Source organism: Marmota monax, unplaced genomic scaffold, assembly GCF_021218885.2.
Source record: "Marmota monax isolate L192 unplaced genomic scaffold, Marmota_monax_Labrador192_F-V1.1 WCK01_AAM20220418_F8-fsc00090, whole genome shotgun sequence".
In the NCBI taxonomy this organism is placed as follows: Eukaryota; Metazoa; Chordata; class Mammalia; order Rodentia; family Sciuridae; genus Marmota; species Marmota monax.
In genome coordinates, this window is record NW_026695219.1 from 2,175,202 (window position 1) to 2,202,802 (window position 27,601).

Here is a 27,601-nt window from a genome sequence, read left to right on the forward strand (position 1 = left end):
TCTTCACCTTCCTGCATCAAAAATAATTTACTGAAATGATAAAATGAGTGGATCTCAACCTCATTTCCCTGAAGCATTGTTACTGATCCCCTTTGAGTTCCTAATTTACACATTTTTAGAAAACTCTTCCAAGCAGTGCTTACTTATGGTGAAAGTGCTTCTTAAAAGAACCATAGTCCATTTAAATATTGGAAGGCAAAGGCTGATTTGTTTGCTGTATATAGTTCAATTCATAATTATCACAATTTTTCATAACTTTTATATAGCGGTGTAATAACTGCAGCAGTTCCAAAATGATACTATGGAAAGAAAACATTTGCAAAATATGTTATTTTTAAAGTTCATTATTTGTAGGCAAAGATGTTAAGAGCATTGTTTCCATTAAAATCAATAACAATGAAAAATGGTTGTTTGCTTTGTGATAAAATGTTAACAATCCATTTAATCTTCAGTGAAGCAACTCCTTTGGACAAGCAGTTCTTTTTACAATGGTTCTGTGGAAAAGAAATTGATTACTATTTTGGGGGGTTGGAGTGGGTAGAGTGTTGAGACCTTTTTATTAGGGTGCTGTTTGTTATTGAGAGCCCAATCTCTGCATGAATTACAGAAGGTGGAGATAAGGAATTGTAAAGTATTTAGAAATGTAATGAATAGGCTTAAGTACCTCTTTCTCTTTAAGGGGCAATGCTCTGAGTTTTTTGGTGGCAGTCAATTTGGTATTATATATAATGATTTTCAATTCTAGAATTTTGTTGATTGTTCTTTTTGAAGAAATAAAGTATTGGCACATCTTATTTATGTTATAACATTTTTGTATTTGGTGCCTAATATTTTTTTTCATGTTCAAATAAATCAACCAAAAATTGAAAAAAAAAAAAAAGAAAACTCTTCCAATTATGATACGATCAAATATACCTTTATTTTTCAGCTGAAGACATTTTAAAAACAGAATTTCTGGCTTCCTGGGGTTATCCTAGTGATACAATCTGTGTCTCTCCTCATCTGACCCCTTCCTTTCACCAGCTAGTTTCTGAGTGGTCCCAATGACCTCACTGTAGGAGATCCAAAAATATTAGCCCTTCAAAGTGATATCTCTTTCTCTAACTTTTCTCATTCACTTTCCTTCTTCCTTGGAATCAAGGTAAAGGAAGTCTACACCCACTTCACTCTGAGTCCATTCAGTATTTTATCTTAGACTTTTCTAGCCTGAACTCTATCTGGTCTCTAGCAATAATGACTACTTTTCTGCATCTGCTTCTATATTCCACGTTCAGTTTTAGGCATTTTCTCCCACATTTTAGCTAAGCATAATACTAATGTTAAATATTTCATTAAATTTACTGTCAGGTGATGCAACTAAGGACTGAAAAGATTAGATAATTAACCCCCACAATCATAAGGTCTCTCAGTAGGTGAGTGAACTGGAATTTAAACCCTGTATGCTAAATTCCAAACTCTGAAATATCATTTCCATTTCTGTAGATATGTATCCAGCCTCTCACCCATCCAACAACAATCTGTTGCCTGTGTCAGTCACTAGACATACAAATGGGAACAAGTCGGATTTCTCACAAGTAGTGCAGTCTAGTGGGGCAGGATAGAAGCATTTACAAATAACTTTAATATAGCATGGCAGTTGCTATTGAATCTGACCTCCTCAATTATGAACCCAGTCAATGTGGGCAATGTCTTTGACTTTGTATTTCTCTGATATAAAGTGAGCATATTAATAACCTATTTCAAAGGATTTCATGAGGATTGAATGAGACAACATATGTAAAACACTTGGAAACAGTCTCTGACACATGAAATTGTTCATTAAATAACAGCTCTAACTCGATTTGCACAAGATGCAATGAGATCACAAAGGAGGGATGCCTAGTCCTTCCTGGAGAGTGGTTGCAGAGGTGAAGGAAAGCAAGGGATGTATGAAGGTCAGGGAATGCTTTTCAGGGGCCATTACATCTGAGCTAAGACATAAGTTTATAGTAGGAGTTGTGGTTTATAGGGTGAGGGTAAAGAATCATTTTTCCAGGTATGGTGGTGCATGTCTGTGACTTGGGAGGCTGAGTCAAGAAGACTGCAAGTTCAAGACCAGCTTCAGCAATTTAGTGAAGCCCTAAGCAACTTAGCAAGACACTGTCTCAAAATAAAAAGATCTGGGGATATTGCTCTCTGGTTAAGCACCCATGAGTTCAATACCTGGTACAAAAGAAAAAGAAGAGAGAATCATTTCAAGCAGAAACAGCTTGAGCAAGGGTGTGTGGATTAGAATTTGCATTGAGTCTGTACAAAGTCTCAGAGGTAGCTGGTATAATATTGAATGTTTGCCAAGTTCTACATTGTAGAAAGTACTATAGTCCATATTGCAGGATTTAAAGTTATTCCTCTATTCAGACTATGGTTGTTAAGGGTAAAGGTTATTGAATAGTTGTAGGTAATTGGTCAGTTCTCTTCTGAATGGCTTTTAAAGCTATAAGGAAGCCAAAGGTCTATGGAAGATTGGAGTTGGAAAGCCCAGAAAAGAGGTTTTTAAAGTGTCCCACATAGGAAGGATGAGGGCATTTGTACCAGAATAGAGCAGGAAGGAAGGAAATAGGGTCAACCTAAGAAGTATTAAGGAGGTTTTAAAAAAATGGAATTTAAAAAAGCAAGTGGGGAATAATTCCTGTTTTGGCTGAATGAGTCATAGAGGTGTGAGAGGCTAGCTGAATTCCTTTTTTGTTTATGTCATGTGGTGGTACCACCAACAGAGGGAGAACAAGGAGGATCCAGTTTAGAGATGGAGTTCTGTATTGAAAATACTGAGTGTCTGATATGGGTTGAAGTTTAATATGTGAGTCTGGGCTGGGAATATGGACTGGATAATTGCTAACATCCAATGGGCAAGAGCCTGTTCAGGCAGGGATTGGGAAAGGAGTGGACAGAGAGAACCCTAGATGTGCCAAAATGGTCTTCAGTTTTGCTAGTCAGATGTCTTTTACCTTTGATGGAGAAAATGTGTGCTAACAATACAGCCCTCCTATATTCCCTACTTAAACAAGTTAATGACCCGGAGGGGAAGAGAAGGAGTTTTGTTTTGTTTTCAATCTTTTTTATAGTTGTAGATGGACAGCATGCCTTTATTTAATTCATTTTTTTATGTGGTGCTGAGGATCGAACCCAGTGACTCACACATGCTAGGCAAGTGCTCTGCCACTGAGCTATAGTGCCAGCCCGAAAATACAGTTTTTATAAAGAGAAAAAAAAAAAGGCTTGGAGAATTGGCAATCTTACTGCATGAATGGTAGTAAGAGTATGTTTTCCTGAGTTAAACAATAATTTGGCCAAAGTTTTGTGTTTCATATATCTGCTTTTCACTTTTCTCTGAAGACTACCTTAAGACCTTCACAATGCTACAGATAAGGAAGGTGGCCCAACTTTGGTGTCAGATCAGAATATCAATTGCAAATCTGCCACTTATATTTGTAGACCAGACCCTTCAGCAAATTAGTACCTTATTTACACCTTAACTTCCTCAGCTATAAGAGGGTAATAATGACTATTTCACTGACTTGTTCTAAGGATTAAATTAAATTATAGGTAAAAAGCATTTTGCATGCAACAGATGTCACGTAATTATTGGTTCCTATACAACTTTCACCATTACTGTCATTCTTTGTTATTTTTTCAGAAATTTGGATTTTAATTATGGATAAACTTCTTTTTACAATTCTCTAAAAGAAAATCTTAATCATAGGCCTCTCATGTCAGTATTTTGATGTCTCCAAAATATATGCAGAACCTATGCCAATTAAGGTGGATAAGAGGATTTTCAAACTTCAGCTAATATGTTTTAAAATTGTTATAATGTTTCATTAGCAGTGTAATTCTCTAAATAATGCCTGCCTCTCTCTCTCTCTCTCTCTCTCTTTCTCTGTCTCATTTCAGCCTGTGAGGTTGAAGCTGGGAAAGTATACCAAGTCTCCTCTAAAGAGCACATGCAGCCTTTCAAAGAAAACATGGAACAATTTATTATTCAAGGTAAATTGCAAAGAGATGTGGTGTTTTCCTCCCTTTTTAGCAGAAATATTGAAGGCACTTTTTTAAAAATACACATTGGTTTAAAAGGGATTATATTGACATTACAAAAAAAAAAACAGATTCATGAGCCTGTTTAATCATGAGTCATAGAGGTGTGAGAGGCTAGCAATTTGCTAAACATGCTACTTTCTAAAGAAATTATTTTTTTTTCATGACAGTAAATGTACTTGATAATAGTTAATATAGCTTGTATTTTTAAAGACATTAAAAATTCTCTTCTTTCTGTTATAGAATATTAGATATTCTTTTAACTATGCTTATGACCTCAGTTCAATCTGGTATTTATTTGGTGTGTCAAAACATTATACCCAAAGAACAAAGCATACTGATGTTTTTCAGCTCTTCAGAACATTATTTGCTATTTTTCTTAGGATACACTAATACCTCTGGATATTTAACACTTTTCTTCGAGGGAGCTTAAAAACTTTATAAATATTATCTCATTGATGCTTCTTACATTCCTACGAGATAAGCAGGAATGGAAAAATTCAGAAGATACTAAAGAAACATTTTCTTTTTAAGAGGGAAAAGATCTATTAAAAGTCCTGCTGTTTGAATTGAAACTTACAATTATATCAAAGCATTTACTACTCAAAACATTTCTACTTTGGAATGTTACATCTCTTCTGAAGATCAGATTTGTATCATGCCATGCTCTGGGAAAGTTCTTGCTCTTTCAGGAATTCTCCTGGAGGCTGACATGGCATGAAACTGAGGCCAAGTAGCACTCTGAAGATTGGCTCCATCCTCTGCATATTAGGCTATGGTTTTTAATAGTTTGTTCAAGTGTCATTAATGATGATTTACAATGAATGAGTCATGTTACCATTTTGTTAAACGTAAGCACAGCTTTTTTTAGATGGGAAAATACTATTTAATCATTTAAGATAATCATGAAGATTGAAACAGAACTCTGTTGAGATTCATATTCAAAGTGATTGTCATTTTCAAATTCAGAGCTCCTCATGACCTAGAGTGGAAACTACACTGAGTTCTGAAGAGTCCTTGAACCCAAATCGTTAGTCCTACCAAGAGAATACTATATACTGATTGCATTCTTAATAGTGAAATAAAACTAAGTCTTGACTTTTCCATCCAGTGTAATTTTAGGATCAAGAATATGTAACTTAAAAAAATTAGATAACTTAAAAAATATATATAGGTAAAAGTATGAAATTAATTTGTGGCTTTTTGAGAAGTTATCCTAGGAAATGTTTTTAAAAAAGCAAGCAATTTGCTGAGTTTAATGTGTAAACTGTAAATAAGTGATACATATTATTGTTCACATTATATATGACTTATTACATGATATTTTGAATCTGTAGTTTATAGACCAAACATTTAAATTGGTTTTCATCACTGAATATCAGTCATTTTCAAAGCATGAATAGCAATCTCTTACAATTTAGGAATTATGCTTATAAACCAAGATGATCAGCCATCATCTTTGATGATCATTTATGATACAATGCCCTTGGGATTTGTCTAATGATTCACTTGTGGGGAAAACAGGACTGCCAGTTTTAGTCACACTAAATGGACAAACATCTCTAGATTTTAATGATCCTCCAAGATTTACTTAACCTCCTTACTATGAAATTCAGATACCTTTAAGTTTATACTTTTGTATGTTAAATGAAAACATTACTATTATAAGGGTAATAACATGCTTCTAAGTATGGAACACGTCACCTTTTTGCCTTTAAGTTATACAAGATGAGTCTTTCTTCATTGTTCTTCTTTCACCACTTTCAACTGCTTTTTTTTATTTCTTCTCTAGTCTTGTTCAAGTGTTCTGTGATTATTTGTTCATGAAAAAATTGGGGGCAAGGACTGGAGGATATGGCTCAATGGTAGAGTGCATGCCTAGGTTTGATCCCCAGCACCACACACAAAAAAAAATGTATCACATATGCAGGCATTGTTTTGAATATGGCTTGTAGGGGTGAATAAGAAAATGTTTGTTTCTTAGTAGATCTTACATTCTACAATATCTAAAAGAGAATAACAATACAAACCACAGGCAAAAAATCCTTTGGAAAAACTTATGTAGATCAAAAATGTGTCAAAAAATGTGAAACAATAAGTTTCAGCTTTGAGAATAAGACCAGCTTCGAGAATAGTTGTTTTTGAACCTATGTTCATTGACATATAGTGAAAACAATAGATTTCAAAATGTGTTTCTCTTATAAATTTTTTTAAATGTAGCAAATTTTACCCTAGATTTCTTCTAATTACCAGGAAAAATTCTAAAATCAAATTTATAAACCAAAGAACATTCCACTTTAGTAAAAATAATATATGCCAATTCTTTGCTCATAAATAAGCTTTTATCAATAATAAATAGCATTCTTACATCAATCTTTGTTCAAATTAACTTACAGAGGCATATATTCATATATTCATATATTCATGTTTTTATATATCTTATCACAGTCTTTGGTGGAAAGGAGGGATATTGAGGATTGAACCCTGGGGAGATTAACCTCTAAGATATAACCTCAGTTCTTTTTATCTTATCATTATTTTGGGGATAGTGTCTCTCAAGTTGCTGAGGCTAGCCTTAAATTTGTAATCCTTCAGCCTTGGTTTCCCAAGTCTCTGAGATTGTAGGCATGCGTTGCCACGCCCACCTCAAAGTCATTTTTTTTTTTTTTTTGCAGGGGACAGTGGGTACCAGGGATTGAACTCAGGGACATTTGACCACTGAGCCACATCCTAAGCCCTATTTTGTATTTTTTTATTATTATTATTAGAGACAGGGTCACACTGAGTTGCTTAGCACCTCACCAAATTGCTGGGGCTAGCTTTGAATTTGCTATCCTCCTGCCTCCGCCTCCCAAGCTGCTGGGATTACAGGTGTGCGCCAACTCCGGCCTCAAAGTCTTTTTTAAGGTGACTCATTCTTAAAATCTAAAATCTCTTGAACAATTCAGAAGGCAGACTATTCTAATACTGGCCAAATTTTTTTATTATTATTATTGCATTAGCTCCCACAGCATAACAGAAACATCTCTTAACCTTGTACTTCAGCTATTGTGTGGTCTGTGGACCACATTCTAGCAATCTTTGTCTAGCCCCCAAACCTACTGATTCATCCTAATTTTCCCTGCCTGCCCTACTAGTTCTACTCAAGCCAAGATTTCATGGACTCTGTTAAAATACCCACTTCTTTTGAATGTCCCTCTTTTTTACTCTAAAATAGGTGACTTTAGAAGATTAAGCCCTATTGCTTTAAGACATTAAGTATTTATAAAGTGTAGCTTTGTTCTGTCCTTGGGAGAATATACTCACTCAAATAATGTTCTGATTTCTACCCAGCTTTATGTTCTTTATAACACTGATTATTGTGTGCAATTGCATTAAGTATTTATTCCTTAACAATATGAGCTTCATTGAGAGAGAAGCTTTGCTCTGCTTCTCCCTGTGTTCCTGCAGAGTGATGCCCAGCATGTAGTACTCTAAATCTTTTTAACCAAGCAAAAGGACAGCAATCCTCCCTAAGCTCACCTCTTTATCTCTGTCTAAAAGCAGAGAACATTTGCTTTGGAGTTAGAGAGTGCCTTACAGTGAAACGTGACTGGTGTCACCTTTAACTCAGGACTACTGATCAGCCATTGAAATTTGTTTCTACTCACTAATGCTGTAAGATTTCCTATGCAGTTTCCTTTTTCAGTTTCTGAGATAATTCATATTGTCTCCTCTCAAGCTTCCCACTTTCCTCTACTGAGTGCCTGTGACTATAATGACAACCTCCCTTCACACTTCACTGAGGAAAGCTTACATAAAAGCTTCCCCCATGCCTTCCTACCAGCACATCTCCAGACCAGCATCATCTAAACCCCTGCTTCCTACATATCTCTCATTACAGTCAAGAAAAATCCTGCTCTCATCAACAACAAATCTTCTACGTGTGCTCTGGACCTGATAGTTCTGTCTTCATATAGAAATCCACTTTTGCATGTACTTGTCTGTCCTCAGCAATGGCATTTTTTTTCTTCTCAGCTTGAATTTTGTTGTTGTTTTTGATACCACTCAGATGTACTTTTGTATTAAAGAGCATAAAACTACAGGAAGTTATATACCTATGTAAAGGGCAAGCCTTTTTAGTGCCTGTGATACTTGCTTTTCAGAGATTTGACTTGGGAGTGGGAGAATTCAAATGAAAGAAAGTAAAAAGTACTATGCAAAGAGGGAACTCATGAATAAACTTAGTATTTGCATAGTGGGGAGAACTGAGTGGTTCTCTATTCTTCTGTGAATTTAGAAGACACTGGTGCCCTGCATTGGAATGAACAGAGAAACCCCAGGGACCAGGCAGTGTGGACTTAAGTATTCCTGGCTGAGGAAATTGGGCTTCCTAGTATCTTGGGGAGCATAAGATTAGAGATTTAAGAGGTTAAACTGGCAGTCCTCCCTAAACTGGCAACAATGCAGAAGGACTAAATGGTGGCAGTTTGGACTTTGATATAAGATTCTTATCATAAAGCGTTGGAGAAATGTGTGGCCCTGTGGTAAGGAAGATGTGATGGTGCCAAAGAGAACACACAATTAGAACCAGGTGGACACAGAAGATACATATTTGTCCAGATTTCATATTTGAGTGGCTGAGTGAGTGGTATTGCTAATCACTGAGATGATTATGAGTTGAATATTCCTTATCTGAAATTCTTGGGGTCAGAAGTGTTTCTAATTTCAGTTTTTGAAATCTTTGTAGAGATTTTACCAGTTGAACATCCTACTTTGTAAATCCAAAACACTCCAAAATCCCAAACCTCAATAGTTTCAGATTTGGGAACATTTTGGAGTGTGGGTTTTCAGATTAGGATGCTCAACCAATATTGAAAAATATTTGAATGATGAGCATGATTACCTATGTATAAACATACAACTGGGTATGCCCAGTGGGCAAGTGGGTATATGAGTTGGACTCAGCATACAGGACTGAGATTGAGGATATCCTATGGGAGATGATATTGAGTGGATGTTATCACCTAGGATGATAAGGAAAATAGGCAGGGATAACATTCTGGTAGAGAACCACATTTATAGGATGAAGAGAGGAAGAGACTCCACCACCCACACATGTTAGTAGTCAGATAAATAGGAGGAAAATTGACAGGCTGTTGTGTGGAAGCCTGGGTTTCTGGAAGATGGAGACTATCTTAGTGGTACCTATTCAAATGTATTGAATAACATTTAGGATTATGAGTAAGAATATTTTTTGAGCTTTGAAATTTAAGAGAAGTGAGGAAGTAGAATGATATCAGTGGGCAGCAATTTTTGAAGTTATTGTGGGGCAACTGTACTAGATGCATAAATGCTTGGCTTAATTAATCTAAGTTACCAAAATTGAACTTATCTCTACTTTATGTCATCCTATGTGATGATTTTCTTTTTGTGCATGTGTGATGAAGAAAATTCTTAATCTCCAGATGAGTTATTAAGCATTTATTTGTGAGCATCATCAGTTTTTCTTTTTACCTTTTTTATTAAGTAGCTGAAGAAAACAGGAGATAAACAAGATGAGATAAGTGAGTTTCTAGAGAACCTCATGCTTTTCTAATATTTCTCTCAAAACTCAGCACACTCTTTCTTCCCCTTTGTTTCTGAATCCAAGTTGTACAAAATTATGTTATTGCTGAGCTCCCTTAGATGTTTGTTGACTTGCTTTTATATATATATCTTCTTGTGTTGGAGTCCTAGGAAAAGAAATAGGAGCCTCCTTTTGTTGGCCTTCACTGGGTTTTTACTCAGTTGATCCATTTTGATACATTTGTATTTTAAAACTTAATAAAGAGAATGGGGTGTTTCTGCACTTGCTATGTTGTGAAGTCCCTACTGTGATTTTATAAATCAAAAATAGCTAATGGGATTTTTCACAAACCCCACTCTCTATAGCTCCCCCTTTTCCCAATCCTCTCCTCCTTAAATGAAGCACAGTAAAATGTAGCTGAAAAATTCCTGTAGAGGAATAGAACTGTATTAGTCAGCTTTTCCATTGCTATGACCAAAAGACCCAACAAGAACAATAAGATGAGAAAAAGTTTATTTGGCTCACAGTTTCAGAGGTCTCAGACCAAAGATGACTGACTCCGTAGCTCTGGACTCAAGGTGAGCAGAATATCAGGGTGGAAGAGTATGGCAGAGGATAGCAGCTGAGGACATGGCCACCAGGAAGCAGAGAGTGCTCTGCTCACCAGGGACAAAATAGAAACCCAAAAGGCACTCCCCAGCGACCTACCTCCTCCAGCCACACCCTACCTGCCTGGAGTTACTGCCTAGTTATCCAGATCAGTGGATTAATCCACTGATAAGCTTAAGGCTCTCATAACCCAATCATTTTGTAGCATTGGATCTAGATAGTCGGGTTCTTTGTCTCACAAATTTGAGGAATGAAAGCCACAGACACAAGGGTAAGAGCAAAATAACAGGATTGATTTGAGTAATAGAAAGAAAGAAAGTAGAACTCCCCAAAGAGAGGAGCCCCAGGACAGGGAAGCCAGTGGGTATCTATTGTCTCGGAGTTTTTAAAGGCATATCTGATGGCTCAACAAAGGTGATTGGTGAGGTGAGGGATGCCAGCATGGACCAATCAAGCTCTATAAACTCTGAATTTAATAAGCCAATCAGAAGTGCATAATTTCAATTCTTTTTTTACATAATTAAGAGGATGGGTCTCACCTAGTGGTTTTGACATGACTTTTAGAAAGAGGAAGCATTTCAGGTAGGGGGTCTGCCTGGGTTCAGCTGTTGCTAGGAGTAAGGGCCAGGGTAACTAAGGAAGGGCTGCTGTAGTTGCAGCTGTGAGGAACAGAAACAGGGATTCTAGACCAGAAGAAGGCCTTGTTATTAATGGTTGCAGGGAGCAGCGAGTCATAAGATATCTTTAAGACCTGGTGTCTCCTTTCAATTTGGCATGATGTCCCCCTCACCTCCAAGGCCCTTATCCTGGCTGCATTTGGGATCTATCTTCTGCCTCAATTTCACCCCTAAATGTTCTTGCGTTGCGTTGTCTCACGTATAATGTTCTGAGTACACCTAATATCCAAACCATATCAAGAACCAAGATGAAAATGCATGAATTTGTTATCACATGCTTGTAATTAGAAGGGTGTTGAACCTCAAGTCTTAGATATACAATCTTTAATATTAGCAATACTATACCTAAAAAGAAAAGAAAGCATTTTGGGGTTTATATTTTGTCCCTAGTCAGCAGAACTCAGAGGAAAGCGGCTATGCCTTTCCATCAGTGAAAGCAGTGATTATTAATTATACCAAAGAGTGAGAAGTCTGTGTCAGAAACTGAACCCAGGGCATCCTATAAGCAATGTTCCATATTCAGGGTAAGTATGTTTGGTGTTGCTTTTATTTCTTTTTCTGAAAATGTAAGAACTTTTTCAGTTAAAGTATCATTAAAAACTTTTTTCATTAAAGAGGGGAATTTGACTTTTTAAGGCAATCTTTCATTGACCACTTGAAATTGAAACAAAAGCTTAATTGTCTTTTAAGCAATTAATTGTTCTGTACTCACTATCTGTGTGATAATAACTATTGAGACTTGATACTATTTCTGCTATGCTAAAAAATTAACCAAAATTTATTTAAACTCAATGTGATTTTAATTTCTTAACTTCTTATGGCAGTCTAGGTAATTATGATTATCTCCATTTCTCAATGAGGAAAAATATCTCAGAGAGCTTATTACTTGACTAAAATCACACAGTAAAGGAGAAGCTATACTACAGTTTAATTTAAAAATTATGCTACTGTAGTAAGAGTCCCATTTCAGGTAAAACATTCAGCTAACGTCAAAAGTTCACCAGTAACAGAACTGGAAGATGGAACACTCAGGGATTAGTGCAATATTGTGCAGACACCATGCACCAGACAAAGCTCTAGCCCCTAGTGCATTGACAAATGAGGATTCCATTTTAGATTCTCTTGTACCTTTCATGTCACTCTTAACATTTGAGAAGCGTGACTATGAAATGACTCTTCTGAAAATAAACTTTACCATGATTTCTCTCTGTGAGTTAGATTTCTATTAGCTACAATCATTCATTCTGCAGCTGTGGGTGAGGATTGACCAACGAGCCTCTGAAGAGTGGGAGCTCTTAACAGCTGAGCGGTGTGTTTCTATTTGGACGGTCCTGCTGACACATCATACTAAATATCTCTACAGTGTGTTCCATGCTGTATCTTCAATGAGTGATTGCTATTTCCACTCAAGATCTTCACTTCTTGTGCCTCTCCTTTGTTCCTAATGTTATAAAGGACATTGCCACCCATGTGATTATCCAACATAGAGAGCTTGGTCTTATGCTTTATTTCTTATGCTTTTATTTCTTTTTCTTAAAATATCATGTAAGAACTTTTTCAGTTAAAGTATCATTAAAAATTTTTTGTATGAATGATGATAATATTTAAATAATGCATGCATCTATTACAAAATCCAGACATATATAGCAGAATGTAAGTCTCCTTACTGTTCTTTTCTTCTGTTTTAACCACTGATATGTCACATTTGTATCCTCTCAGAGAAAGTAGGCATAAACATATGTGTATATATTCATATACATTTTCATATACACATTTTATGAATGGTAGTGTGTTTTATATGATCTGCCTCTTTAGTTTTTATTTTGAAATATTTTATATTTAGGTATGTTTCATATTTATTACACATAATATAGAGAAGACATGTATGTTTGTGCATATATGTATACACACACATACACATATACTTACAAGATAAAATTTGTATATGTTTATATTCATTATATGTAACACAAATTAAGTGTAACATTATTTATATGATATAGTTGATTCTTATCATTTGTTGTAGTTCTGTTTTATAAAGTTGCTGTGAATATTGAATTAGTGAATACTGAACCATTGCTTCTTGCAGGGTTAGGGTCCTGCAAGGCTGATGTCACATTTGTCAATCGATCTATACATAAACTTGTATTATGTGTATTTATGTTTAAGGCACCTTACATAATATATATTGTTAATTCCTAACATTGAACTCAGGACCGACAACAGTGTGTGACTCATGCCTGATTTATTCAACATACGTATATTTTGCCTGTGAGGTGTGTCATAGCTTTCTTGCATTTAGGAACACTGGATAGCTTGCTCTTTAACACAATACTTAGTGGACAACTTAAATCATGAAAAGACCAAATAAACAAACAAAAAACATACAAAGATGCAAAAAAAATGAAGCATTGAGTAGATGAGGGAAAGAAACCTTGTTTACAGTGTGTTTACTGAAATAAGAAGGTAGGGTGTCACTTTGTTCAGCCTCTGCTGGGAGAATGCTGATTTATTTAACAAAAATAGGATTATGTCATAGATGAGTGTATATGTTATGGCCTAAATGAGGTCTGAAATTATAATGAAATCAGCAGTCCTACATACCCAGCTCAAGGAATAGAACATGAAAACTATCTTCAACTCTTCTGTTATTCTTTCCTCAGTCTTATACCTGTGTTTTCCTTTGGAGATGACCCCTGTCCTGAATTTTGCATTTATCATTTCTATGCTTTCTCCTTACAGATTTTTTTCCAAAACTTTAAATTGTAACCTTTTGATTTATGAGTTTATGAGCTTTGTATAAGTGGAAATATAAACATAATCTTCTTTGTCTTGTTATTTTTTCTATACTGAAAATCACTTTTGAGATTCTTCTGTTTATTTATATGATTCTATTTTTTAAATTCTTATTCTTTGCAGCACTGTTAAAACCATAATCTTCCTTCCTCTTCTTTTCATTTCATATCCATTATGGAAAATGTTTAGCTGAACATTTGTGTTCACAACTCCTAGTGTGTGTGTGTAAACTCCTTTGTGGTACACACCTAGGAAAGGATTTGCTGGCATAGGTATGTGAATCTTCAGGCCATCAACATCAAACCAAAATGTTTTAAAAGTAATTAGTTTCATCTGTACTTCTACCAGCACAGTTCCAGTTGTGTAAAACCTTGCCAGTACTTGATTCTTAGATTTAATTTTTTAAATCCCAATCTACTCTTTAAAATAGTATTCTACTCAGTTTTTAATTTTCATTTGTCTGATCATTTATGAGAAATAATGTATTTTCACATGTTTATACTTGTTTCCTTGTCTATGAAATATCTTTTTGAGTCTTTGGCTATTTTTCTATCAATGTGTCCTTTACTTATTATTTAAAAACTCTTTAGATATTTAGGATATAAAACATAACCAATTAAGTTGTTACAAACACTTCTCCCACTTTGGAGCTTTTCATTTAATTTTTCTTCTGCTGACTTGATAAATAGGGGTTCTTTATTTCTCTGTAGTTATATTTATCAACATTTCAATGTTTATCAACATAATTTTTGCTTCATTTAAGGAATTCTTATCTACTATAAATATATATCTGTTTCCTCTATTTTCTTGTAAATATTTTAATATTTTTATTTTCACATTTAATCCTTCAATTTATTTGAAATACAGTTCCCCCATGGTCTTTGACACAAATCAATATTTTTTTGTCAGATGTTTCAGTTGTTCAATACCACATGTTGAATAAGCCATCTTTTCTCTGTTAATAGGCAGGTCATTTCTATCATGTAGACTCTTCTCATTGTTTTCCTGGATTTTCTCCACACTATTGCATTGTTTATCCTCATAATAAAACCTGTTTACTGCCTTATTTATTTATTTATTTATTTATTTTTAGTTTTATATTCTATGCTTTATTTATTTATTTTTTTTTTTTTAATTTTTTATTGTTGGCTGTTCAAAACATTACATAGTTCTTGATATATCATATTTCACAATTTGATTCAAGTGGGTTATGAGCTCCCATTTTTACCCCATATACAGATTGCAGAATCACATCAGTTACACATCCATTGATTTACATATTGCCATACTAGTGTCTGTTGTATTCTGCTGCCTTTCCTCTCCCCCACTACCTCCCCTCCCCTCCCCTCCCCTCCCCTCCCCTCTTCTCTCTCTGCTCCCTCTACTGACATTCGTTTGTCCCCCTTATATTATTTTTCCCCTTCCCCTCACTTCCTCTTGTATGTACTTTTGTATAACTCTGAGGGTCTCCTTCCATTTCCATGCATTTTCCCTTCTCTCTCCCTTTCCCTCCCACCTCTCATCCTTGTTTAATGTTAATCTTCTTCTCATGCTCCTCGGACCTACTCTGTTCTTAGTTACTCTCCTTATATCAAATAAGACATTTGGCATTTGTTTTTTAGGGATTGGCTAGCTTCACTTAGCATCATCTGCTCTAATGCCATCCATTTCCCTGTAAATTCTATGATTTTGTCATTTTTTAATGCAGAGTAATACTCCATTGTGTATAAATGCCACATTTTTTTATCCATTCATCCATTGAAGGGCATCTAGGTTGGTTCCACAGTCTAGCTATTGTGAATTGTGCTGCTATGAACATCGATGTAGCAGTGTCCCTGTAGCATGCTCTTTTTAGGTCTTTAGGGAATAGACCGAGAAGGGGAATAGCTGGGTCAAATGGTGGCTCCATTCCCAGCTTTCCAAGAAATCTCCATACTGCTTTCCAAATTGGCTGCACCAATTTGCAGTCCCACCAGCAATGTACAAGTGTACCCTTTTCCCCACATCCTCGCCAGCACTTGTTGTTGTTTGACTTCATAATGGCTGCCAATCTAACTGGAGTGAGATGGTATCTTAGGGTGGTTTTGATTTGCATTTCTCTGACTGCTAGAGATGGTGAGCATTTTTTCATGTACTTGTTGATTGATTGTATGTCCTCCTCTGAGAAGTGTCTGTTCAGGTCCTTGGCCCATTTGTTGATTGGGTTGTTTGTTCTCTTATTGTCTAATTTTTTGAGTTCTTTGTATACTCTGGATATTAGGGCTCTATCTGAAGTGTGAGGAGTAAAGATTTGTTCCCAGGATGTAGGCTCTCTATTTACCTCTCTTATTGTATCTTTTGCTGAGAAAAAACATTTTAGTTTGAGTAAGTCCCATTTGTTGATTCTAGTTATTAACTTTTGTGCTATGGGTGTCCTATTGAGGAATTTGGAGCCCGACCCCACATTATGTAGATCGTAGCCAACTTTTTCTTCTATCAGACGGCGGGCGTGTCTCTGATTTGATATCAAGCTCCTTGATCCATTTTGAATTTACTTTTGTGCATAGCGAGAGAAAGGGATTCAGTTTCATTTTGTTGCATATGGATTTCCAGTTTTCCCAGCACCATTTGTTGAAGATGCTATCCTTCCTCCATTGCATGCTTTTAGCCCCTTTATCAAATATAAGATAGTTGTAGTTTTGTGGATTGGTTTCTGTGTCCTCTATTCTGTACCATTGGTCCACCCTCCTGTTTTGGTACCAGTACCATGCTGTTTTTGTTACTATTGCTCTGTAGTATAGTTTGAAGTCTGGTATCGCTATACCACCTGATTCACACTTCCTGCTTAGCATTGTTTTTGCTATTCTGGGTCTTTTGTTTTTCCATATGAATTTCATGATTGCTTTCTCTATTTCTACAAGAAATCCCGTTGGGATTTTGATTGGCATTGCATTAAACCTATAGAGAACTTTTGGTAATATCGCCATTTTGATGATGTTAGTTCTGCCTATCCATGAACAGGGTATATTTTTCTATCTTCTAAGATCTTCTTCTATTTCTCTCTTTAGGGTTCTGTAGTTTTCATTGTATAAGTCTTTCACCTCTTTGGTTAGGTTGATTCCCAAGTATTTTATTTTTTTTGAAGATACTGTGAATGGAGTGGTTGTCCTCATTTCCATTTCAGAGGCTTTGTCGCTGATATACAGGAATGCCTTTGATTTATGCGTGTTGATTTTATATCCTGCCACTTTGCTGAATTCATTTATTAGCTCTAATAGTTTCTTTGTAGACCCTTTTGGGTCTGCTAGGTATAGAATCATGTCATCTGCAAATAGTGATAATTTAAGTTCTTCTTTTCCTATTTTGATGCCTTTAATTTCTTTCGTCTGTCTAATTGCTCTGGCCAGTGTTTCGAGAACTATGTTGAACAGAAGTGCTGAGAGAGGGCATCCCTGTCTTGTTCCAGATTTTAGAGGGAATGCCTTCAATTTTTCTCCATTCAGAATGATGCTAGCCTGAGGCTTAGCATAGATTGCTTTTACAATATTGAGGTATGTTCCTGTTATCCCTAGTTTTTCTAGAGTTTTCAACATAAAGGGATGCTGTACTTTGTCGAATGCTTTTTCCGCATCTATCGAGATGATCATATGATTCTTATTTTTAAGTCTATTGATGTGGTGAATAACATTTATTGATTTCCGTATATTGAACCAGCCTTGCATCCCAGGGATGAATCCTACTTGATCATGGTGCACAATTTTTTTGATAAGTTTTTGTATCCGAGTGGCCAGAATTTTATTGAGGATTTTTGCATCTAGGTTCATTAGAGATATTGGTCTGTAGTTTTCTTTCTTTGAAGTGTCTTTGTCTGGTTTAGGTATCAGGGTGATGTTGGCCTCGTAGAATGAATTTGGAAGTTCTCCCTCTTTTTCTATTTCCCGAAGTAGCTTGAAAAGTATTGGTATTAGTTCCTCTTTAAAGGTTTTGTAAAACTCTGCTGTATACCCATCCGGTCCTGGGTTTTTCTTAATTGGTAGTCTTTTGATGGTTTCTTCTATTTCCTCAATTGATATTGGTCTGTTTAGGTTGTCTATATCCTCCTGACTCAATCTGGGCAGATCATATGACTTAAGAAATTTATCTATGCCTTCACTATCTTCTAATTTATTGGAGTATAAGGATTCAAAATAATTTTTGATTATCTTCTGTATTTCTGAAGTGTCTGTTGTGATATTGCCTCTTTCATCCCGTATGTTAGTAATTTGAGTTCTCTCTCTTCTTCTCTTCGCTAGCATGGCTAAGGGTCTGTCGATTTTGTTTATTTTTTCAAAGAACCAACTTTTAGTTTTGTCAATTTTTTCAATTGTTTCTTTTGTTTCGATTTCATTAATTTCAGCTCTGATTTTAATTATTTCTTGCCTTCTACTTCTTTTGCTGTTGTTTTGCTCTTCTTTTTCTAGGATTTTGAGATGAAGTATGAGATCATTTATTTGTTGGTTTTTTTCTTTTTTTAAGGAATGAACTCCAAGCAATGAATTTTCCTCTTAGAACTGCTTTCAATGTGTCCCATAGATTCCGATATGTTGTGTCTGTGTTTTCATTAATCTCTAAGAATTTTTTAATTTCTTCCTTGATGTCTTCTATAACCCATTGATCGTTCAGTAACCTATTGTTCATTCTCCAAGTGATGTATTCTTTTCCCTTCCTTCTTTTATCATTGATTTTCAGTTCCATTCCATTATGATCAGATAGGATGCATGGTATTATCTCTACTCCTTTATATTGTCTAAGAGTTGCCCTGTGACATAATATATGATCTATTTTTGAGAAGGATCCATGTGCTGCTGAGAAAAAAGTGTAACTGCTTGATGTTGGGTGGTATATTCTATATATGTCAATTAAGTCTAGGTTATTAATTGTGTTATTGAGTTCTATAGTTTCCTTATTCAACTTTTGTTTGGAAGATCTGTCCAGTGGTGATAGAGGTGTGTTGAAGTCTCCCATGATTATTGTATGGTGGTCAATTAGACTCTTGAACTTGAGAAGAGTTTGTTTGATGAACATAGCTGCACCATTGTTTGGGGCATATATATTTATGATTGTTATGTCTTGTTGGTGTATGGTTCCCTTGAGCAGTATGTAGTGTCCCTCTTTATCCCTTTTGATTAACTTTGGCTTGAAATCTATTTTATTTGATATGAGTATGGATACTCCTGCTTGTTTCCGAAGTCCATATGAGTGATATGATTTTTCCCAACCTTTCACCTTCAGCCTATGTATGTCTTTTCCTATCAAATGCGTCTCCTGTAGGCAGCATATTGTTGGGTCTTGTTTTGTGATCCATTCTACTAGCCTGTGTCTCTTGATTGGTGAGTTTAAGCCATTAACATTTAGGGTTATTATTGAGATATGGGTTGTTCTTTCAGCCATATTTGTTTATTTATGTTACTAAACATGGTTTGTTTTCCTCTTTGATTATTTTCCCCCCTTTAGTGTCCTACCTCCCACTGTTGGTTTTCATTGTTATTTTCCATTTCCTCTTCCTGTAATGTTTTGCCAAGGATGTTTTGAAGAGATGGTTTTCTAGCTGCAAATTCTTTTAACTTTTGTTTATCGTGGAAGGTTTTAATTTCATCTTCCATCCTGAAGCTTAATTTCGCTGGAAACACAATTCTTGGTTGGAACCCATTTTCTTTCAGTGTTTGAAATATGTTATTCCAGGATCTTCTAGCTTTCAGAGTCTGTGTTGAAAGATCAGCTGTTATCCTGATTGGCTTACCCCTAAATGTGATCTGCTTCCTTTCTCTTGTAGCTTTTAAAATTCTCTCCTTATTCTGTATGTTGGGCATCTTCATTATAATGTGTCTAGGTGTGGGTCTCTTATGATTTTGCACATTCGGCGTCCTGTAGGCTTCTAGGATTTGGGGTTCTGTCTCATTCTTCAAGTCTGGGAAGTTTTCTCGTATTATTTCATTGAATAGATTGCTCATTCCTTTGGTTTGAAACTCTGTCCCTTCCTGTATCCCAATGACTCTTAAATTTGGTCTCTTGATGTTATCCCATTTTCTTGGATGTTCTGCTCATGGTTTCTTAACAGTCTTGCTGAGCTGTCTGTGTTCTTTTCAAGTTGAAATACTTTATCTTCATTGTCTGATGTTCTGTCTTCTAAGTGTTCTACTCTGCTGGTAGTATTCTCAATTGAGTTTTTAAGTTGGCTTATTGCTTCCTGCATTTCTAGGATTTCTGTTTGTTTGTTTTTTATAACCTCTATTTCCCTGTATAGTTGATCTTTTGCTTCTTGGATTTGTTTATGTAATTCATTGTTGAAGTGATCTTTCATTGTCTGATTTTGCTGTCTGATGTCTTCCTTGAGACTCCAGATCATCTGAAGCATGTATATCCTGAATTCTTTATCTGACATTCCATCTGCTGCAGCTATTACCTCTTCTAACGTTGAGTTGACCTGCAATGCTTGTGGTCCTTTCTTTCCTTGTCTCTTCATACTGTTCCCGTTCCTTTCTACTTGGTGAAACTGTTGTGCTATTGAATTTTCCCCCTATATATTTATATTGGTCTTGTATAGTTGCAAAGTCTCCCTCGCAGGCGCGGGCGGCGGCTCTGTCCCTCTGCGGGCCGCTAGGCTTGTTCTGTCGGTGGTCACAGTTCTGTCTACTTTGCAGGCGCAGGCAGCGGCACTGCCCCTCTGCAGGCCTCTGGGGCTGTACTGCCAATGGGTCGCAGGTGCGCCTACCTTGCAGGCGCGGGGGGGGGGCGGCTCTACCCTTCCTCAGGCCACTGGGTCTGTTCTGTCTCTTGGTTGCAGGTCTGGCCTGTTCTGATGGTGGTCACAGTTCCGTCTACCTTGCAGGCGCGGGGGGGAGGGGGCGGCTCTGCCTCTCAGCAGGCCACTGCTCCTCTTCTGCCGGTGGGTCGCAGGCCCTCCTACCTTGCAGGAGTGATTGGAAGCTCTGTCCCGCCGCGGGCCACTGGGCCTTTTCTGTCGGTGGTCACAGTTCCCCTACCTGGCAGGCGCGGGGGGTGTGGGGCGGCTCTGCCCCTCAGCAGGCCGCTGGGCCTGCTCCGTGCATGGTCACAGTTCCCTCTACTTTGCCAGCACAGGGGGAGGGGGCGGCTCAGCCTCTCAGCAGGCCGCTGCTCCTCTTCTGCCGGTGGGTCGCAGGCCCGCCTACCTTGCAGGAGTGATTGGAAGCTCTGTCCCGCCGCGGGCCACTGGGCCTTTTCTGTCGGTGGTCACCTGGCAGGCGCGGGGGGTAGGGGGTGGCTCTTACCCTCAGCAGGCCGCTGGGCCTGCTCTGTGCATGGTCACAGTTCCCTCTACCTTGCCGGTGCAGGGGGAGGGGGCAGCTCTGCCTCTCAGCAGGTCGCTGCTCCTCTTCTGCCGGTGGGTCGCAGGCCCGCCTACCTTGCAGGAGTGATTGGAAGCTCTGTCCCGCCGCGGGCCCCTGGGCCTTTTCTGTCCGTGGTCACAGTTCCACCTACCTGGCAGGCGTGGGGGGTGGGGGGTGGCTCTGCCCCTCAGCAGGCCGCTGGGCCTGCTCTGTGCGTGGTCACAGTTCCCTCTACTTTGCCGGCGCAGGGGGAGTGGGCGGCTCAGCCTCTCAGCAGGCCGCTGCTCCTCTTCTGCCGGTGGGTCGCAGGCCCGCCTACCTTGCAGGAGTGATTGGAAGCTCTGTCCCGCCGCGGGCCACTGGGCCTTTTCTGTCTGTGGTCACCTGGCAGGCGCGGGGGGTGGGGGGTGGCTCTGCCCCTCAGCAGGCCGCTGGGCCTGTTCTGTGCGTGGTCACAGTTCCCTCTACCTTGCCGGTGCAGGGGGAGGGGGCGGCTCTGCCTCTCAGCAGGTCGCTGCTCCTCTTCTGCCGGTGGGTCGCAGGCCCGCCTACCTTGCAGGAGTGATTGGAAGCTCTGTCCCACCGCGGGCCACTGGGCCTTTTCTGTCGGTGGTCACCTGGCAGGCGCGGGGGGTGGGGGGTGGCTCTGCCTCTCATCAGGTCGCTGCTCCTCTTCTGCCGGTGGGTCGCAGGCCCACCTTATTTATTATAGCCTTCTAATTAGTCTTGAAATGTGCAAAGTTTAAATCCATCCCTTCTTTAGGAGAGTTATGCTTCTTGGAATGTTATCAATTTCATATATATATATATATATATATATATATATATATATATATATACACACACACACACACACACATATGTATATATATATATATATATATATATATTAGGATTTTTTTTAGGTCTTCATTCCTTTTTTATTATTTTTATTTGTTTTAATTAGTTATACATGACAGAAGAATGCATGTATATACTTTGATATATCAAACATAGATGGGATATAGTTTCTCATTTTTCTGAGTGTACATGTTGTAGAATCAAATTCACAATAGCCAAACTATGGAATCAACCTAAGTGTCCTTCAATAGATAAATGGATAAAGAAAATATGATATATATATATATATATATATATATATATATTTGTTTTTTCTCAATGGAATATTATTCAGCTTTAAAGAAAATGAAATTATGACATTTGCCAGTAAATGGGTGGAGTTGGAGAATATCATCTGTTAGGATTTGGACACAATTATTTTTTAGAGTCCATAAAACTGACATGTTTATGATAGCAAGAATTTATATCTATGAACATGATAAAGATTGACATCTGTGTTTCTTGATGACTATCTAAAAAGTTTTTCAATTTTATTAAGTTCTTTACCTTTTTTGCAGATTTATTATCAAAGTCTTTGTGTTTTTTTATGCTATATTTTGTGAATCACACTTATTTTTTGAAAATCTACAAAATTTATATAATTATTGTAGAAAGAATTGCAACCTGTTAGTGTTCTGAACTCTCTTATTAATATATTAATTTGGGTTTTGTTTCTTTTTTATTCCATTCCTCTCTCTGGCCATATTTCTCTGGCTTCTCCCTGCATAGACAGGAAGAGTAGAAATATCATTTTGCAAAGGGGCATGATTAGAAGGTTAGAAATAATTATTTTGGCCATCTTTGTAAATAATTTACCATAGACTGATTGAAGGCTTTCTGCTCATGAATTTTTTCCCCTTTACTACTTTGAAAGTTATTTTCTGTATTTTTATTCTTTATACACAACATTGATATTTTAACACAATTCTTTTCTTCTTGTGTCTACGGTATACAGTGGTTTTGATGGGTACTTTCATAGTAAAATGATTACTACAGTCAAATAGTTAACTTGTAGTTAACATCATTTCACATAGTTACATTTGGAATGGTGGTAAAAGTATCTAAACGTGACCTTCTTAGTAAATTTCCAGTATATGAAACAGTATCATCATCTCTTTTCTTCATACTGTACCTGGATCCCTTATTCATCCTACATAACTGCAGCGATGTAGTTTTGACTTTAGTCTCCACATTTTCCCCACCCCTGATCCCTGACCTTTTTACTCTGTTTCTACTCTGTTTTGGGGGTTTAGTTTTGTTCTTTTTTTAGATACTACATATAAGTGACATCATACAGAATTTTTTTCCATTAACACAATTCTTTAACAAAGTCTTAAGTTGCTATTTTTAGTTCCCTCCAATTAATTCAAGTAGTTAGACTATTTTAACATGAATCTTACCTATTTCTATGCTATTCTTTCCAGTATTTTATTTTTATTTTATATTTCATGACTCCCAAAATAAAGAAGTATTATGTTTTATATATTCACTTTTTGCTTTAAGCTTAACCAATCCCATTTTTGCTCACCATTTCTTCAAATTCTGCTGCCTTCTAATATTTTTTACTACTCCAAAGTCAATCCTTTAAAAGTTACTTTCGCGTGATCTCTAGGTTGAAAATTACTTTTGTCTGTGTTGAAATATCTTCATATCACACTTAGTTTTGAGAGTAGATTTGCTAATTATGAAACTCTGAGTTCAAAGTAAATTCCTTTCAGCCGTCTGGAGGCCTTGATCCTTCTTCCTTGTTGCATTGACAACTATACTTGGACCCAATTTTTTGTTTCTTTGTTTCTAATCTAAATTTTTCTCTCAGGCCCTTTTATGTTTTTATTTCTCATTATGTTTGTTTTGGCTAATCATCAGGAGGCACTACCAACCAAGAATTATTTTTAAATAAATTCTTGCCCTGCAGGTTAGACTCCCATGTTATGCACTGTGTCCCTGCACAGTGCAAGATCCCATTTGGGGTTATGAACTCATATGAGGAGGTTCCCCTTCTACCCAGAGCTGCCATGAGATGGACATGTTTCCTTAATGTCTAATTTAATGGAGGTGATACTTTTGAGTTTTTTTTCCCAAGATGTCTCTGGGAACCTAGAAAGATTTTAGTCCTGTTCAAAATTTTCCTGTGTGGCATCAAACCAAAGTGATACCTAAGGGTAGAGCTGGTTTACGCCTCTTTGGAATTCTGCTCCTGTTTGCTTTTATGGCCTCAGAGAATTTTCCTTATTTTCTATCCAACTCAGCCATGCATTCAGTCTTTTAATCCAAGTTTGCTGTGAAACTGTTTAGATATCTAGCCTATAATATTGTTAAAAACATAAGTCTATCTTGTTTTTTTTAACATTATAAGATCTTTAAAATAATTTGTACATTTTCCTAAATGACCTTAATATTTCATTATAAAAATATATCAGAAGTTGTTTGCTAATTTTCTTCCTTGTCAACCTTTTTACTACATTGTTTTTATTTTATTAATTATTTATTTTAATTAAGTATATATGAGAGCAATATGCATTTTAATTCATTATAAACAATTGCAGCACAGCTTTTCATTTCTCTGGTTGTACACTATGTAGCATCACACCATATGTGCAGTCATACATGTACCTCGGATTATGATGTCCATCTCATTCCACAATCTTTCCCTGCCCCCCAGGCCCCCTCCCCACCCTTCTGTCCCGTTTGCCCCATCAAAGTTCCTCCATTTTTCCCATGCCCTCCCCCCGTTATGGTCCAGCATCCACTTTTTGGGATTGGCTTACTTCACTTAGCAAAATATTCTCCTGCTCCATCGGTTTACCTGTAAATGCCATGATTTTATTCTCTTTTAATGCTGAGAGTATTACATTGTGTGTGTGTATATATGTATCACAATTTTTTTATCCATTCATCTATTGAAGGGCATCTATTTTAGTTCCACAGTTTATCTATTGTGACTTGAGCTGCTATAAACATTTATGTGGCTACGCTACTATAGTATGCTGATTTTAAGTTCTTTGGGTATAGACCGAGGAATGGGATAGCTGGGTTAAATGGTGGTTCCATTCCAAGTTTTCTAAGGAATCTCCATACTGCTTTCCATAGTGGTTACACCAATTTGCAGTCCCACCAGGAATGTATGAGTGAGAGGCTACATTTTGGGAGCAAATTTTTGCCACATGCACATCAGATAGAGCACTAGTCTCAAGGATATTTAAGGAACTTAAAAAACTTAACACCAAAAGAGCACACAACCCAATAAATAAATGGGCTAAGGAGCTGAACAGCCACTTCTCAGAAGAAGATATTCATTTGCTCAAAAATATATGAAAAAATGTTCAACATGTCTAGTAATTAGAGAAATGCAAATTAAAACTACTCTAAGATTTCATCTCATGCCAAGTCAGAATGGCAGTTATAAAGAATACAGACAACAATAAATGTTGGTGAGGATGTAGGGGAAAAGGTACATTGCTTTTTAAAAAAGGATTACAGTGAATATATATACATTTCTCACAATGCACACTTGAATATGTTCCAATGTGTTGAACTGCTAAACATCACAACATTCCTAAATGTGGAAGCAATATTGATCTTCTTGTTGATGTCCCTCTTTTCTATACTCTCGCAGTCCTGTCTCCCTGACCTAATCATCACTAAGTCCTATAGATTTCTGAGATATGTTGACTTCACTCTGATCCAGTGCATTAATCATATCCTATCCCAAATTAATCTCTTGCTTTTACAATGCCAAAAATTTCCCAACATGTCTCCTTTTTCCTTGATATTGTCATTCTGTTACAATATGATTACCAACAATTTCATAGTAACCTGGAAATGATTGAATTATAACAAACATACGATTATTAAAGTATGTGATACTCATTAAATTGTAGATATAAAATATACAAAATAAATGTTCAATATATAAAATAGATACAGATATGTATGATGTATATGATATATAATAAATAGCTAATATATTTAAAATGTAATTTTAAGGGCTGGGGATGTGGCTCAAGCAGTGATGCGCTTGCCTGGCATGCGCGGGGCGCTGGCTTCGATCCTCAGCACCACATAAAAATAAACTGAAAAATAAATATTAAAAAAAATTCTCTCTCTCTCTCTCTCTGTAAAAAAAAAAAGTAATTTTAAAATATTCTTTGCCCTCCATATTACATAATGCATCATTAACTGCACTTTTTTTTTCTTTTATGATTAAGTCTAAACTCTTCTTCTTTTGTTTACTGGGCATTTGGGTAGGTTCCACCATGAAGATGAATCGTGACCAAATTGTTATGTTCTTGTGGCAAAAACCTGAATATATTCCTTAATGGCTGATGTGAAACTTTCTAGTTTTTTGAAGAAAAAAAAAAACATTTGTTTCAAAACTAACACTTTTAAAATTTTAAGGCTCTTTTTTTAAAGCATTTCTGGCATAATGAAATCCAAGTCTATAGTTACTTCTGAAATATCAACATGTTGATTCAGAGGAAAATATTGATAACTTAAGTTTAACCATTGAGAACTTATAGGTTTTCTGATAATGTCTAAAATCTGCCAGCTTATTGATTTATGCTTTACATGTGTCCTCACTAGATGTTACCTGGACTTTTGGACAGCTAGGGACATAAGAATTGAGGGATTGTGTTCATGTAGGAGGTCTCTGGTTCCTGATCTCTACTCTGATGTTAAGTAGTACTCATTGGTGAAGCATACATCCGCGGCACAGCACAGTGCCCAGGTATAATTTCTCCTCTCTATTTCACATGATTGGAATCTTGGGAAGACATTTATAAAGTGCATGAACTTACAAGTGAAGTCATGTCACTCGATGATGAATAATCTCATCTCCTCTGCCAAATCCGGTAAATTGATAATGTTCTCTTCAGCTCTGAGGATCTCTCTTGAATTTACCTCGATTCTTGGGTTTGAAAGAGTAGCATGAGTAATTAGTAATGACTGTCATATTAAGGAGACATGGTAAGGAGGTAAGGAGGACTAAGCAGTAGCAAGTATTTTTCTTCCAGTTTTCCTCCCTTTTTGTTAATAAATAATTGCTTATATTTGTATATGAGGAATACATTATACTTCAAATATTTTGTTATATAAAATGTTTATATGTAAGGAATATTTGTAAAGTTTATATATATTTATTATTACATATTTAAGGAAAAACCAAACCTAAGTCATTTTTTAGGGTAAAATTCAATTTCTTTTAATGTGTTTTTGAAAGCTTTAACAATGTGATGTTTTTGTCAAGTCAAGGAAGATGGTTATAAGACATACCAAAAAGCTGTCACAAAATTTATGGAGATGTTCTTGTTTAATTAAACAGTGGATTTAGGTTTATTTATTTCTAATACTATCAAACAAAATACTTGCCTTTTTGGACTTTTCTATTTCCATTATGAAACTTCAGGAGCATTCCTGATTCTAATTTTTTAAAATTCTTTGTATGGATTATCTCTCAGTCATTCTTTCCTAACTGTGTTCCCACTCCACCCCTCCACATTATTGCAATAGCTTCCCAACTGATGAATGTGCCTCCAGCCTCTGTTCCCTCTAGTTCATTCCATAGCCACAGCAGTGACCTTGCAGGGGTGCATGCAAAAGTCTCCATTGCTTTTATAATGTTGTTCAAATCCTCTGTGTTCTGATTTTCTGTCTATATCAGTTACTGAGAGAAAAGGGTTGAGATCTCTACC

The 27,601-nt window shown here is 36.6% G+C and overlaps 1 protein-coding gene across 1 annotated transcript in view; it reads left to right on the top strand.

Moving 5' to 3' along the window:
* Fmn2 (formin 2) overlaps positions 1-27,601 on the top strand; it is a 377,915-nt gene that overhangs the window by 271,776 nt on the left and 78,538 nt on the right. Inside the window, exon 14 of the mRNA XM_046432483.2 lies at positions 3,931-4,023. Within this exon, the coding sequence (XP_046288439.1) occupies positions 3,931-4,023 (93 nt within the window). The remainder of the gene's footprint in view (positions 1-3,930; positions 4,024-27,601) is intronic.